The 15,236-nt window shown below is 44.8% G+C and overlaps 1 protein-coding gene across 2 annotated transcripts in view; it reads left to right on the top strand.

Annotated features, from left to right (window-relative positions):
* The first annotated feature begins 778 nt into the window (after window positions 1–778).
* Window positions 779–15,236, top strand: part of SLC24A3 (solute carrier family 24 member 3) — a 461,550-nt gene continuing 447,092 nt past the window's right edge. The window contains exon 1 of one of the 2 annotated variants that reach the window (XM_070419848.1): window positions 779–1,479. In XM_070419848.1, the coding sequence (XP_070275949.1) occupies window positions 1,017–1,479 (463 nt within the window). In that variant the 5' untranslated portion in view covers window positions 779–1,016. Of the gene's footprint in view, window positions 1,480–1,697; window positions 1,777–15,236 lie in introns of those variants that run through there. The other variant, XM_070419850.1, reaches the window with a different exon arrangement.

Here is a 15,236-nt window from a genome sequence, read left to right as displayed (position 1 = left end):
GCTAGGTGTCCTCTCTAAATGCACACCTTACCTTCTGCAGGGCTGTGGACCTACCCAGGCCCTGGGAGAGTCAACGCCTTGGAGGCAAGGGAATGGGGGTACTAGGGCTTTGACCTCAGAATTAGGGGCTCGCTAAAGCTCCCTGAGGAAAGCCTGAAGCCTAGGAGCCTCCTCCGAACATTGGCCAGGGACCCCCAGGCCGCCTCATCCAGGGACAGTGCCAGCTGCCCCACTTCCCTGGCCCCAACTTCAAGCTTTATCAAGGAGTGAAGTGCCGGCCGGGGCCAGAGGGGGGAGCCAGGACACTCCCCAGTGAGCCAAGAGCCTCTGGGGAGCCCTGTTCCAGGTCCGGAGACTGGCGTGCAGGGGGATCCCCACCAGGGGGCGGAGGGAAACCCAGGAGGCCCACAGGAGGAGGCGAGGCGGATAGCTGGGCGGGCGCAGCCAAGCGCGCTGCACTCGCGGCGCCCGCTTTCTGGGCAGAGGGTAGGTAGTAAGTCAAGAAACCCTGGGTTTCTCCGAAAGTTTCCAGTGAATCCATTTTCCAGGTGACCGGCTTTTCAGTGGCGGGTTGGGTTTCCCTTCCCCTGGCGAGAAACGATTGAAGGCTTGCGCACCGGGCTCCCACCTCAGCTGTCTCCTCCCCACGCGCCCCCTCTGCGCTGTGCTGGCCAGAGCTGGGCTACGTCCCACGCTGCCCCCCGCCCGCGCCCGAGTCCCTGCGCGTTGCAGGCTGCGGGGAGTTGCGCCCTCCGTGCTCCCGCCTCGCTCAGTGCTCCCCGCGCGCGAGGACCATGGAGTAGGCGGGCGGTCCCGTCCAGCGCTCCTGCAGCCGGTGAGGCCGGAGCCAGCCCGGGTGGCCTCGCCAGCCGGCAGACTTGGCCAGCGGCAGGGCCTCCTCCCGCCGGTCCGTCCCTGCTCCTCCTCCTCCTCGGCCGCCCCCGCCTCCCGGCCACCCCCGCCGCCCCCACCGCGCCGCCGCCCGAGGCCGAGCGCGGACGCCGAGCGTGGGAGCCATGGCGCGCGAGGAGAGGGACCCGGAGCGCCGGGAGGCGGCGGCGCGGGCCCGAGGCGAGGAGGAGGAGGAGGAGGAGGAGGAGGAGGAGGAGGAGGAGGGAGAGGAGGGACTGAGCGATAGCGACGACGAGGACCAAGACCAGAAGACCGGCAGCGGCGAGGAAGAGGCAAAGGAGGCTGCAGCGGCGGCTGGGCGGGAGCGCAGCGAGAACGCGCGGCTGCAGAGCGCAGAGCTGCCTCCCGCCTCCGTCCCCGCCGCGGCCGCCCGCGACCGGAGCGGCCGCCGCCCGCCGGGGCCCCCGCCGGGGCCGCTGCCCTGCCTCCCGAGGATGCCGTCGCCCGAGGAGGAGGATCGCGAGCGTCGCCGGAGTCGCCGGAGGGACCTTCTGCTGAGCCAGCTCTGCTTCCTGGCCTTGGTGGCGCTGCTGCTCTGGTCGCTGTCAAGCATGCAAGAGCATAATGGTGAGTGCTCGCCGCCTGCCCGGAGTGGGCGCTGCGGCTCCAGCGGCTCGGGGCTCCCGGACTGGGCACGGGCACGCAGGCTGGGCCAGGGGCACGGGCGCCGGGCACGAGGAAGCCCACTGCCCCTCCGTGGGGCTCGGGCAGAGAGGGCTCTGTAGGCGAGCGCCGCGCACGGAGAAGTTAGCACGCTGGGTGCTTGGCTGGCCCTGGGAACCCTTACCGGTGTCTTTTGGAGGGACTTAGCCACAAGCTGGAGGGACTGTCAGCCTCAGCAAGTCCCCCAATAAAGTTGACCTGGTAAGATTCGCTACCTGTGCAGGTAACCACCTGTACACGCTTTGGGTTGAGGACGTGGACAGGGCTGGTTGACTGGTGAACACATAGTTGCCAAGTGTTCTCCATATGGAAGAGGCACAGGGTGGACCAGATAGAAAGCTCCGTACCGGCCTTTCCAGAACAGATGCTGGGAACTTCCAGATAAGAAAAAAGTGTTGGCTACTGGCTGGGGTTTAGGAACGGACTTGTTCTCTTAAACTAACCAGTCACTGGGAAGACTGATCCGTTCTGTGGACTTGCCGTTCTGGAATAAAGGGTTTGGACTCCGCTTTCATGCTGCCCTGCAGTGGGGCCACCTTCTCACCCACAACTTTTGTTTTATCTTTGTCCTTGGCCTTCCTTGCGCTGAAATAGCTCTTGTGGAGAAATGTGCTCACAACAGTTGTCCACCGTAACAATTTGGACCGTGGGGTGCAGCTGTCTAAGAAACAGAGGAAAGACTTGGAAGAATAATTGTTGTAAAATGGTTTTATATCCCAGCCATTCAAGCGGTATGTTTCCTGGGAAAATAGTCATAGAATAATTGTGAGAAAAAGCAGTTACAAATAGTGCTTTGGTGTTAAGAGAGACACAGCTTTAACACAAGTGTGTTATGAAGTGCACAATAAAGGCACCTGGATGTTGATGGTAAGATGTTTTTAAAGGTGCCATCAATTAAGGGATTTCCCCCAAATTGGCTGGTCTCGTGCTTCTTGGGGAAAGCAGATGGTCCATCTTGGTTCAGGCCTTAGCAGACCTGTTGACAGACTTCATCATATATGGTAATATGAGAGCCGGTTCTGGTCTTCAGAGAAGCTGCTAAGACTCCACGCCTCTCCCTATCGCTCCTGATTCCCAGGTTGTCTGGCCATGGGGACTGACATCAGGTAGGGTTCTGTGCTGGGTGAGCAGAGTGGACCCCTCTCCCGGGGCAGAGTCAGACCTGCCAGTTCTCACCAAGAGGGTTTTTATGAACCCCGTTTCCATCTTAATGTCTCTGACTCAAAGCCAGTCTGTACTTCATGCCACCTTTGGAAAGGGCCATTCCAAGTCACGTACGTGCCGGCCATTTTTCTTGCATGTCTGGGCTCTATGAGTCATAGAGTTCCCACCGCTTTCCAGGATTGAAAAGACCTTTTTCAGGATGGGGAATGTGACCCATACAACTGCGTCCATCAGTGGCAGGGGGCTGCCTGGGCCCCGAGATACCTGGGATGTTTGGGGGGAGGGAGTGTTAGACACTCTGCAAACTGGGAACCTGGTGACGGGAATGTCATTTTGAAATGGTTTCCCTAGCAGTGACATTTCTGTTCAGGTGCCAGTGACTCAAATTTAGTTCCAAAGCATAGCCCTTCCCCCCACTCCTTCCCTTGATCTCTCTTCTCTGTACAATTCATATTCTCTTTCCCTCTCTCCAGCCCCTACTATAAATGTGGGGCTTAAGAAGACCCTCACACCAAGCACCTGAAGATAACAGAGAAAAGCTGGCAGTGTTAAGATGCCATCCAACCTCCATTTATTTCCCCCAAATGACATGCTCATCATAATCCTGTGTCGAATCACCGTTTTTTTCCTATTACATATTGGTAATTTCATTGCATGATGCACAGCAATATTTTGCAGCAAGGCACATTTTTTTTTGAGATAATTTCAAAGATATTCATTAATGCATGTGAACCTGCAAGTGATTATTTTGCTTGGGAGTTTGTCATTCAACATACTTAGGCATTTGAATAGTGAGTATCACCCTGGAAACTTGGTGCTACTCTACGTACGGGTCCTTTCAGGATGGAAAAAAGTTTGGAATTTAGCCTTTTTAAAAAGATGTTGTGACTTAGAGAGGCTGAGTGATTCGCTTAAGGTCACACAGCAGTTGATGAGCAGAGGAAGAGACCAGCCTGAGTTGACCTGGCTCTTTGATGCCACCTCTGTCCCCTGGTATTCCTATCACCATGTGGTGCAGCTTTGTAATATTTATGTAACCCTATAGGGGGTACCTTCATAAGGATCAAAGGCAATATTTTGATTTATTCACCTAAAAGCCATGCACTGATTAAGTGTAACTTCCCAGAACACTCTTTTCTAACACATACTGACTTTTTTTTAAAATAAAAGGACAGTCCTTTACTAAACCTAAATAGAGTTTTGTTACATAATGTTGTATAATATTTCTAATCATATGGAATCTGAGATCCCTTTCTTGACATTTAACCAAACTCAGTATCGGTTCTTTTCTGCTGCGACGAAACAGGAGTATTTTTAAATTTAGGTCGAAAGGGTTAGCGCTGGAATCAAGAAAAACGTTAATTCTCACAACAACAAAGGAATAATGATCATTGGAATCTGGTGGGCTCTAAAGGCAGTCACTGTGCTCAGTGCACTGTATAGGCAGTGCCTTATTTAATCAGCAAACACTCTTTGCAGCTGTGTGAACCTTCAGCAGCGGAGAAGGAAAGAGCCTGGGTGCCCTGTTTAGTTGCTGCCGATGGAGATCTCGTTTTTGATCTCTGTTTTCAAAGCCAATTGAAATAAGTTGTCAGATTTGCTAACAAGTCCCCTCCCTCCCTCCCTCCCTTCCTTCCTTCCTTCCTTCCTTCCTTCCTTCCTTCCTTCCTTCCTCTCTCTCTCTCTCTCTCTCTTCCTTCCTTCCTTCCTTCCTTCCTTCCTTCCTTCCTTCCTTCCTTCCTTCCTTTCTTCCCTCCCTCCCTCCCTCCTTCCTTCCTTCCTTCCTTTCTTCCTTCCTTCCTTCCTTCCTTTTTTGGCAGTGAGGATGGGTTACTTTTGTATGTTTTGAGTTTTTAAAGTGTTTAATTATTCTTTGAAGTAAGGAACCTGGTCATCTTTTTCTAGAAGTGGTGTGGATAAAGCACAGGGGTTCTAATTCAGAAGTAACCATTCCCTGATGAATGTTCCTGAGAGGTGCCTAGTGAATAAGAAAAATTATACATCTATCTATCTATCTATCTATCTACTTTTACATATACTAGTACATACACACATACTTTGAGATACTTTCTCTTCCAGTTAGTATTGCTGCATAACAAACCACCCCACATGTATGAGTATAAAACAGTTATTTTATTGTTTTGCTCATGGATAATTTGGCTCAGACAGCATAGTGAAGGATGGCATTTCTCTGCTTCATTATGTCTGGGACCTCAGCTGGAAAGATTGAAAGGCTAGGTGACTTGACAGCTGGGTCTGCAGTCATCTGGCGACAATATCACTCCCGTTTCTGGGGTTGATGCCAGCTGTTGGCTGGACCGTCAGCTGGGATGTCAACCAGAACACTTACATGTGGCCTCTCCATGTGCCTTGGCTTGAACTTCCTCAGAGCATGGCAGCTGGGTTCCAAGAGAATAAGGTAGGAGTGCATGGCATGTGTATGTCTTAGCCTCAGGAGTCCCATGGTATCACTTTCCTGTTGGTCAAGGCAGTGAGCATTGTCAGCCCAAGTTCAAGGAGATAGACACTGTCGCTTACTCAATAGAGGCGTGTCCGGGTACGCTGTAGGAGAGCATGTGCAGTGGGAGATACTGGCGTGGCTGTCTTTGGGATACCAGCGATCCAGAGGCTTAATGACTTAGAAGTAATTGCAGATATTTCCCAAGGTGGTAAATGGTGAATAATAAATGCACTTCCACCTTATTCTCTTGGAACATACGTGTGTATGTAATTTTTGGAATACCTTGCAATCATGAAAACATTGCTGCTCATCTCACGGGTGTGGGATCCAGCGGTGAGAAGCGGGCTGCAGTGGAGTTTTATTGCGAATGTCATTTGCAGACCTGAGAGCCATCTTTCACTTTGTGGTTTCCCATTCTCAGAGGACCGTGACCGTGACCGTGACCTTTCCATCCCTCGTGTGGCTTACAGGGAAGTCTTGCCAGATTCTCCAGCTTTATCTCCCCTTCCCACGCTTTAACACTCTGGCCTTTCTTCTGTTTCTCGAAAGGGTGACACTTCTTCTGGCCCAAGGCCTCCAGCACATGCTGGTCCCACTGTCACCACTGCCGTAGTTGATCCTTCATCCTTCACTTCCTGGCCCAGGATCTTCCTGACCAGACTAGGTTCCCCATTTTGCTTTCTGAGCAGGCTCTCTCCTCCCTTCATAACATTTATCACAGTTGGCAATTATGTATTTCTTTAGTTATGACTTGAGTAATATCTCCTCTTCACCAGGTTCTAAGGTCAGGAGGTCAGTCAGGGCCACCATGAACTTGTCTCACCTTTGTCACATCTGTCACCCAGCCCATAGTAGCTGTTCAAATGATCTTTGTTCAACTAAAAAAGCTCTTTTGATTTTCAAACTACAGCGTCTGTGCTAGATCGAACTACCGTGTGTTAGGAGCCCACTGGCTGGCACACACTTCATTTTCATGATTTATAATTCTGCCCCCAATCCAGCAAATTCGATGTTTTTATTCATTTTTCATGGGCTCACAGTGAGTTGCAGAAAGGTGAGTGCCTTGCCCAGTGTCCCTTCATCAAGGGGCAAGATTTGAAGCCAAGCCCACCTCGGTCAGAGCTGCACGCCGCCGTACTCCCTCGCCTGGGCTTAAGGGGACATGCATAGAAAATGGGAGTCACGCTGCCTTTTTCAGTCAACCCGAGAGTAAAGGAGTAACAGAAGGTTGCTTTCATAGAAGCAGCATTTTAGAAACATTGCTTTTCAACTTTTTCTATTTTCTGCCTAGACATATATAGATGTGTGCCTTTCCTCCTGGCTTTTCTTAGTTGCTCATCAACCCAGATTTTTCTCAGAGATTTCCTCCACTTGAAAGCCTCCAGCCCTTGTGGGAAGATGTTTTTACCCCGGAGGGTTGGCAAAGCCAAAAGAATTGCAACACCAGCCATTTGTTGAGAATTCCACGGCCTGGTGGAGGTTGGCTGATAGGACACGATTTTGGCATCTGTATTTTTCTTTAAGGGCATTTCTTTTCCTTAAGCAAAATAAATTTTTTTGGGGAATAATAACAGTACATATACTTCTATAAGGGGGGGCACTGAGATATGAGGAGTTCAGAAAACATCTCTGAAATCCCACAGCAAATGGGTGATTCTGCTGGGAAGGTAATTCTAGTTTTTCTGGCCTTTTCTTGCCTTTGATTCCTGTGGAACTCGTTTCGCAATGATTTTGTTTATCATTTGCAGTGGCTTGAAACATGGTGTTGTTCTGTAGGATTTAGAATTTGAAGTATTAAGGATTCAAGTGGAAGAGGTTTTCTGTGAGTGAGGTGGTGATGGCTCACAATTTCTCAGACTTGGGTGAGACCGCCCACACTCTCCCTGGTGGCTACAGATCTCACAGGGTCCACCTGCCTTTCACTCCTCGCTCTCTATGGTTGGAAGTGGTGATTCTCCTCAAGACTGAGAGTCCTGCGGGCTTCACCGTCTGTCATTGGTTTTCTCACTCTGCAGCCACCTTTTCAAATGGTCCATTTCCGAAACTCTTCTCAGTGACACACCTTGAGTGGGTTTCTGCCGGGACCTCACTGATATAAAGGCCCAGGGGACTGTGTTCACTCATTCAATACACACCTGTGGCTTTTTGCTAGTTACCGAGGTGACAGAGAGGTCAGAGACGGACACCCAGAATATCATCCTAGTGGTGCACAGGCTTTAGTGGGAACAGGGACGTTGAGCAACTAATTTTCAAGCACCGTGAGAGATACACATGATAATACAGTGTGGCGTGGAAGAGGGGGGTGGTCAGCAGAACCTGGAACGTGGGATAGAAAAGGAATCAGGTTGGTAAGGATGGGGACCAAAAGGCAAACTCATAGAAAAATGGGCAAAAAATACAGACAGGCAATTCACACAGGCAGTTGCAAGTGGCCATTAGATACAAGTAAAAAAATGCTCAGTGTTCATAGTAATTGGGGATATCCACATTTTAAAATGATGAAGTACCACTTTTCAATATCAGATTGGCAAAACTGAAAACATGAGAATATCAAGCGCTGACAAAGGTGCAGGAGAGTCTCATATACTGCAGGTGGGCTGGTAAGTTGGTACCCAGACACGGTGGGAAATGGCAGCATGATCAGATTTTAGGCACAGACTTCAAATGGAGCCGTGGCCTTTTAATGAGATTGATGTGTAGAAAGGATGGAGGTGGGATTAGAATGGCAATACGTAGATATTTGAGACTATCCAAATCAACCCAAGGTGCTGATGTGAATCATGAAACCTAGCCATTGTTCCTTGCTTGTCAATCACTTTATTTCTAGGAGAGGGTGAACAAATAAAGTAAGCCATCTGTGACCTACTTTGGGGGAATTTCACATTTGCAACTTTGTGTTTTTCTCCTCATTTTTCCCTTTGTGTTTCTGCATTATTTGACCTCAAGCAGGAGTCATTTTCACTGTAGTGAGGCAGTCAGCTGGGGAATCAGAGGGTGTGTAGGACAGGAAACAAGCAGCTTTCTAGAGTAGGACTTTGATGTAAGAACAAAGTGGGTGAGATGGGGCATGGGTGACCAGGAGGAACGGGGTGCCATAAGTTGACACTAAGAAGTCAATAGCACCAGTTTAGTATATATATATATATTAAATAATTACATATATATAATTAATGGTATATATCGGCTGCCTCCTCTTCATATAGACAGTGCCCAAGATTATATATATATAGATTTCAGAGAGGAAAAGAGAGGAAGGGATAGATAGAAACATCAATGACGAGAGAGAATCATTGATAGGCTGCTTCCTGCACACCCTGCACTGGGGATTGAGGCCACAGCCTGGGCATGTGCCCTGACCAGGCATCGACTGGTGACCTCCTGGTTCACAGGTCGACGCTCAACCACTGAGCCATGCCAGCCGGGCAATAGCACCACTTTTAAGTGAGAATGTGAAGCATTCATTTATGGACTTTTGACTTTGATTTCTGGCAGGGCATTTAGGTAGAATATAGTGAACTGTGGAAAGCCAAGATTATAAGCAGTTGCAGCTACACATAATCTGTGAGTAGGATGATGAGGGTGAGAATTGTACCTTTGGTTAGCTCCACGGGTCTCAGTCTTCTCTGCACATTGTGATCACCCCATGTTATAACTTTAAACCTTACTCTTGGCTGGGTCCTGTCCCCCAGAGATTCTGATGGGATGCTCAGGGGTACAGCCTGGGCATTGAGATTTTTAAAAAAATATATTTTTATTGATTTCAGAGAGGAAGAGAGGGGGGGGGGGGGGAGAGAGAGAGAGAAGCATCAATGATGAGAGAGAATCATTGATCAGCTGCCTCCTGCATGCCCCTTACTGGGAATCAAGCCCGCAACCCTGGGCATGTGCCCTGACCAGGAATTGAACCAGCTACCTCGTGGTTCATAGTTTGATGCTCAACCACTGAGCCACACTGGTAGGTCGGCATTGAGATTTTTTAAAAGTGAGGCAGATGGCTCTAGCATGCAGCCAAGACAGGCACTACTGGGCTATGTCAGTGTTTACCTTATCATAGCCACGTCGGTGGTCTTCGCTTAAAGACACTCGGCTTAATTTTTCTGTCCTGAACATGAGTTAACATTGGTCTGCTTAGTTTTCTAAGACTTTACCACTCATTGAAGCCCAAACTTTCCTCCAGTCGCCTTCATCTCCTCTTCATATAGACAGTGCCCTTAGATACTCTGTCTAGTTCTCTTTCTGAAGAAATCTTTACCACATTCTCTGGCCTGGTCTAGTCTGGAGAGGCTGCTGGTTAAATCTGCTGCCCAGTTGTCACCTTGAGCTCCCCCTCCAGCCTCTTCCTGCATCCCTTCCCCCCAACACTCTCCCTTCTCCCTGCTCTCCCTATGTTGAAAGCTCTGTTTCCTAGAACTCATGTATTGGTCTTTCCTGATTTTGTGGTATGTATACATTTTTAAGGATCACATATTACACACTGTAAGTACCTCCTAAGACAGGGGAGTGGAAATAACGAAACAAAGGTTTCAGACGTTGTGGGTTTGAAAATATATTCATTTTACCGCCACACTTAGAGGACAGTTAGGCTGGGTCAAGAATTTCAATTAGAAAACATTTTTTTTCCCCCCATCAGAATTTTGAAGGCATTGTTTTGCTGTCTTCTAGCTTCCAGTGTCACCTTGCCTCTGAGAAGTCAGATGCTGTTCCAGTTTTTAATTTTTTTTTGAGTGAGATTTGTTTTTCCTTCTAAGGACATGCATGCTCTTTGCTTTGCTCATAATGTTCACCAAAATCATGTTTATGACTAGTGTGGTTCTGTTTCATGCATTTTCTTGGCCACTCACCTGGTTCTTTTAATCTGGAAGCTTATGTCCTTCATATCTGTGAACTTGTCTTTTATGATTCTCTCTGTCTTATGTTCTCTTTTCTCTCTTCCTGGATTGTTTATTATTTGGATGCTTGACTTCCTGGGTTGACTTTGATTTTCTTATCCCTCTTATCTTGTTTGTTTTTTTCCTCATCCTTTTACTCTAATGTCTGTGTTTTCTTAATCATATCTTCCAATTCTTATATAGAGCTTTTATTTACCGCTGTCATATTTTTTATTTCCAAGAACTCCGTCTTCCTTTGGAAGTTATTTTTAGTAGCATCCCGTTCTGCTTCAATGATACAGAATCATCTCTTATATCCCTAAGTTATTAATAATGCCGTTGAAATTTTCCTTGCTCTGTATAGAGTCTGTTTCTCCAAGTTGCTGTTGTCTATTTACTTTGTTTTGATTTCCATATGATGTGCTTTCTTTGAATGTCAAGTAATCCTTGGTGTCTACTCATATTTAAGTGAGGCCATTAAAACAATGATTGGAAACTACAAGGAGGAAAGTCTGTTGATTGTGTTTCTGTAAGCTGAGCTGACTGGGCCATGTCATTGGGCGTCCTCTGCATCTCTAGTTTTAGTTCTTTATCAAGGAAGGGTAAGATTTCCCAAGCAAGGGTCACCCAGTGCCCTGTCTTGAGGGAAAAGACATGGTTACTTCTAATAATCCAATGGGAGAGGAAGCTAGGGTAGGGTAGGTTTCTTTTTTTGTTAAAAAGAAACACACTCCTAGACTCAAGACCTTGTCTCAAGGACAACTATGAGTATGAAAGAGCTGGAAAAAAATTTTTTTTTGTTAATCCTCACCCTACGATATTTTTCCATTGATTTTTAAAGAGAGTGGAAGGGAGGGAGGGAAGGGGAGAGAGAAAAAGAGAGAGAGAGAAAGAGGGAGAGAGAGAAACATCTATGTGGGAAAGACACATCGATTTTTTGTCTCCCACACGTGCCCCAACTTGGGCTATGGATGGAACCTGCAACCTAGGTACCTTCCCTTGACTGGAATCAAACCTGAGATCCTTCGGTGCTCAGGCTGATGTTTTAACCACTGAGCAATACTAGCCAGAGCTGAATTTATTTCGATACATTGCAAGACCATTCCAAGTTATTTAAGCCTTTCCTTATCCCTTCCTGTCTTCCTTCCTCCTGTCACTCTCTTAGCGCCTATACACATGAAACTGGTAAGAGTTGTTGCCTCCTGGGAGGACTAGTGGGTGGAAGGTGAGTTTTCATCATATCCTTTTTAACTGAAATTTGTTTTGAGCTAGTTGTGGATTCACATGCAGTTGTAAGAAATAATAGAGGGGGATTCCTTGTAGGTTTTCCCATTTCCTCCAATGGTAACATTTTGCAAAACTCCCATATAATATTATAACCAGGGTAGCGACATTGATGTAATCCACTAATCTTATTCATATTTCCCCAGTTATGTCTGTACGTGTGTGTGTGTAAGTTCTGTACAATTTTTTTTTCTTATGTAGGTTCTCCCAACCACCACAGTCAAAATGTTGGACAGGGTCAACATCACAAGGATAATGTGTGTTGCTCATGAATAACCACGCACTCCCCACATACCTTCAGTCACTCCTATCACCTATTCCAAATTAAGTTAATTTAAAAGTTATAGCCTTGAGAATGAAGTAAAATTCCACCACCAATAATGCTGCTCTACACAAAAGACTGCTTATAAGTTGGCAGCAGGGACATGAGTGTAGGTCAGTGTACACCAGTGAAATTGGGACATGGAGCGTTGTCTCAGTTATTGCAGTTTTATTACTTTCAGGTATTGTAACCGGAGCTAAGTGCTAGATAAAGGTCAGGCATGGCTCAGTAATAGTTTCTCTAATGAACAATTTTTTTTCTGTCATTTAAACAATATTTCTGAATGAATCCTCCGTGAAAATAGTTCATTCGAGTTTTTTGTTCATTTAAGCAGTTTAGCCATGCTCCTTGCAATATTACGTTCACTGTGATTCATTTCCTAGAACAGTGATTTTCAACCGGTGTGCTGCAAGAATTTTTAAATCATGCAATACCTGACTATTTAGTCAGGGGCACTGACCTCTTTTCCCTCAGATTGTCAAATAAAAAAATGACAACAGCTAACACAACAATAGCCGTCTGGTGTGAATGAATAAAAATTATACCTATTTTTTTGTTAGATTGGCAAAAACATATTTTTTAGTGTGCCACAGAATTTTAGTAATTGGCTTATGTGTGCCATGAAATGAGAAAGGTCTAGAATATTAGAGATGGAGGAGATGTAGAGACCATTGTATCTTATCATCTGATCCTGTGTTTAAGGAAACTGATGTGAAAGAGAATTGAAATTGGGGTCAGAACCCAGGTTTTCTGACTCTGTGTTTAGTAAATACTTCAGGAAAAAAAAAACACAGCAGAAAATTAAGGTTAGAAATATATTTAATGCAAACTGTCAGTGAAATTGTTTTAAATTCTGAAATGTTTCTGAAGTGCTGGCATCTTGCTAGGAATTATTTGGCATGCGTAGTCACTAGATGGAGAAAATTGGAGAATTTCAGGGTGAAATACTTGTAAAAGGTGAGAGATTTGTTTATCCAGACATACTGGCTTTTAGGATATGCTTAGCTTGCCTTAGGAGACAATTAACATTGTTGACTTACCTTCTACCTGAGCAGTTACCTCACTAGCATGAGAATGGTTGGTCATTTTAAAAATGAGTGCCCATTAATTTTTCTTGTTACGGGCCTTTGAGCTGACAAGATTTTAAAATTTTAAATTGCTAGTGTTGCATTTCTAATCTGTTATCTGAACATCATTTCCAAGGAAAGCAAAGTTTCCTAGGACCTACTGACCCAGGCTTTGGAATTTGGTGGTAATGACCTCTGAGTGGGACTTCATGGTGTGTGCCGGGGTATGTGCAGAAAGCAAACTCACTGCACCTACTTTAAATAAACTTGGGCATGAGGTCAGGCCAATTCCAGTCTTTCCCAACATTGCAGTATATGTCCTTCCTTATGCATTTTTAAATTGGTATCCTACTGTATGTAATGTATGGGATCCTGCTTTTAAAATTTTAAAAAAAATTAACACACAGTAAAATTAACTGACAGGATACAGAACAGAAATCCCCCCCCCCCCCCCCCCCGCCACAAAAATATTCCTTCAGACTATCTCTTTGTAATCACACCTTCCCCATCCCTAATCCCTGATTTGTTCTCTTTCACTATAGTTTTGTCCTTTTGAGAATGTCATACAAATGGAATCCTATGTAATATTTTGATACTGGCTCTTTCACTTACCATCATGCTTCTCGGATTTATCTACGTTGTTGCATGTATCAGCAGTTCATCCCTTTTCATGGCTAAGGTGTATTTCATTATACAGGTGTACAGCAGCTTACGTATCCATTTACCTATTGAAAAACATCTGGGTTGTTTCTAGTTTTGGTATTTATGAATAAAGCTCCTATAAACATTCAGATCGAGGGTTTTTAAATTTTTTTTTTTTTTGCCTTATTGCACTGGCTAAGACTTCCGGTACAATGTTATCGTTTGAGTAGACATCCTTCCCTTGTCTCTGATCTGAGAGGGAAAGCCTTCAGTCCTTCAACATTAATTATGGTATTTGCTGTTGGATTTTTTACATGTCCTTTATCAAGTTGAGGAAGTTTCCATCTAGTCCTAGTGTGCTGACAATTTTTATCAGATGGATAGCGAAGTTTGTCAGATGCTTTTCCTCCATTAATTGATATGATCTCATAGTTTTTCTTCTTAAGATAGTTGACATCGTGGGTTACATAGATTGGTTTTCAAATACAGAATCAGCCTTGAATATCCTGGATAAACCCCATAGATCATGGTGTGTTTTTCGCTTGCTGGTTTCCTGGATTTGAACTGATCATATTTTGTTGAGGACTTTTGCATCTGTGATCGCCCAGGGTACTCATAGTTTACTTTTCTTGTATTATCTTTGTTTGGGTTTGCTGGCCCATAAAATGAGTTAGGAAGTATTCCCTTTTATTCTCTGGAAGAGATTGTGTAGAATTGGTGGGTTCTGCTGTTTAACTTATTATCAACATTTCTCCATGGCATCAAACTTAAAAAATAATTAATGTCTGCATAATAATAGTGCATATTACAATTATAATTTTTTTTAGTATTATACCAAGTGGCATTTATTGAGCAGTTGGCTTGTTTTAGCTACTTTAAGTGCTTTCCCTGTATTACTCCTTTAATCCCCACAATATCTGATGGAGTAGGTACCATTATTATCTCCACTTTATATTCAAAGAAAAATAAGACACAAAGAGTTTAAGTAACTTGCTAAAGCTCACAAAATTTCTACAGGGCCAAGGAGGATTTGAAGTCAGGCTGTTTGATTCTAGAACCCATGGACTTAACTATTACATTATGTCATCTGATTATATCCTAATTTATTTATGCAGGCCTCCACTTGTGATAATTAGGTATTTTCAATATCCTCACTATGATGAATGTTCTTGTGTTAAAATCTTTGATAATCTCTGACATTTTTTTCAGGGTGGGTTCCTAGAAGTGCTTATTCAGTGTCAGAAGTACATGCCCATTGTCAGAGCTAACACATTCTTTCCAGGAATCTGAACAAATGAGAGATTCCAACAGCAAGGGTTGAGAGTGCTCAATTCAGTGTTCTCTGCCAGAATTGAATAAGTATGGTTATTTTACATATTTTAAATTCAGTTTGATTGCAGAGAAATGGTTTCTCAGTGCTTTAGTTTGCCTTTCTTTTTTACTAGGGAAGCTGATATTTTAAAAATGTTTATTGGTCTCTCATATTTCTTTGCTTGTGAGGAAAATTTCTTCATTTTTTTCTAATGGGGCAACAGCATTTTTATCCATGATTTGTAAGAGCTATGTTATATATATAAATATATTATCCTAGTTCAGAAGTTTTGCTTTTTTCACTTGGACAGCAGAAGGTTTTCATTTTTATTTAGTCAAAATTATATTTCTTTTCCCTTGTATTTATTTTTTCATTGTGTTATTCCTAGATCCAGAATCTCGATTGTATATTAATTCCATATTATCCTTCATGTCTTTTCCCTGTTTTATGGTTTAATTAAAATTTTTTAAACTCTGCTCATTTGGATTTTATTTTAGCATACAGTAAAGAATTGACTTAAACAGATGAACAGGTTTAACAG

This window comes from Myotis yumanensis, unplaced genomic scaffold (genome assembly GCF_028538775.1).
Source record: "Myotis yumanensis isolate MYYU_CA2020_CCGP unplaced genomic scaffold, mMyoYum1.0.hap1 SCAF_7, whole genome shotgun sequence".
Classification (NCBI taxonomy): domain Eukaryota; kingdom Metazoa; phylum Chordata; class Mammalia; order Chiroptera; family Vespertilionidae; genus Myotis; species Myotis yumanensis.
This window is presented reverse-complemented; position numbering and strand designations above follow the sequence as displayed.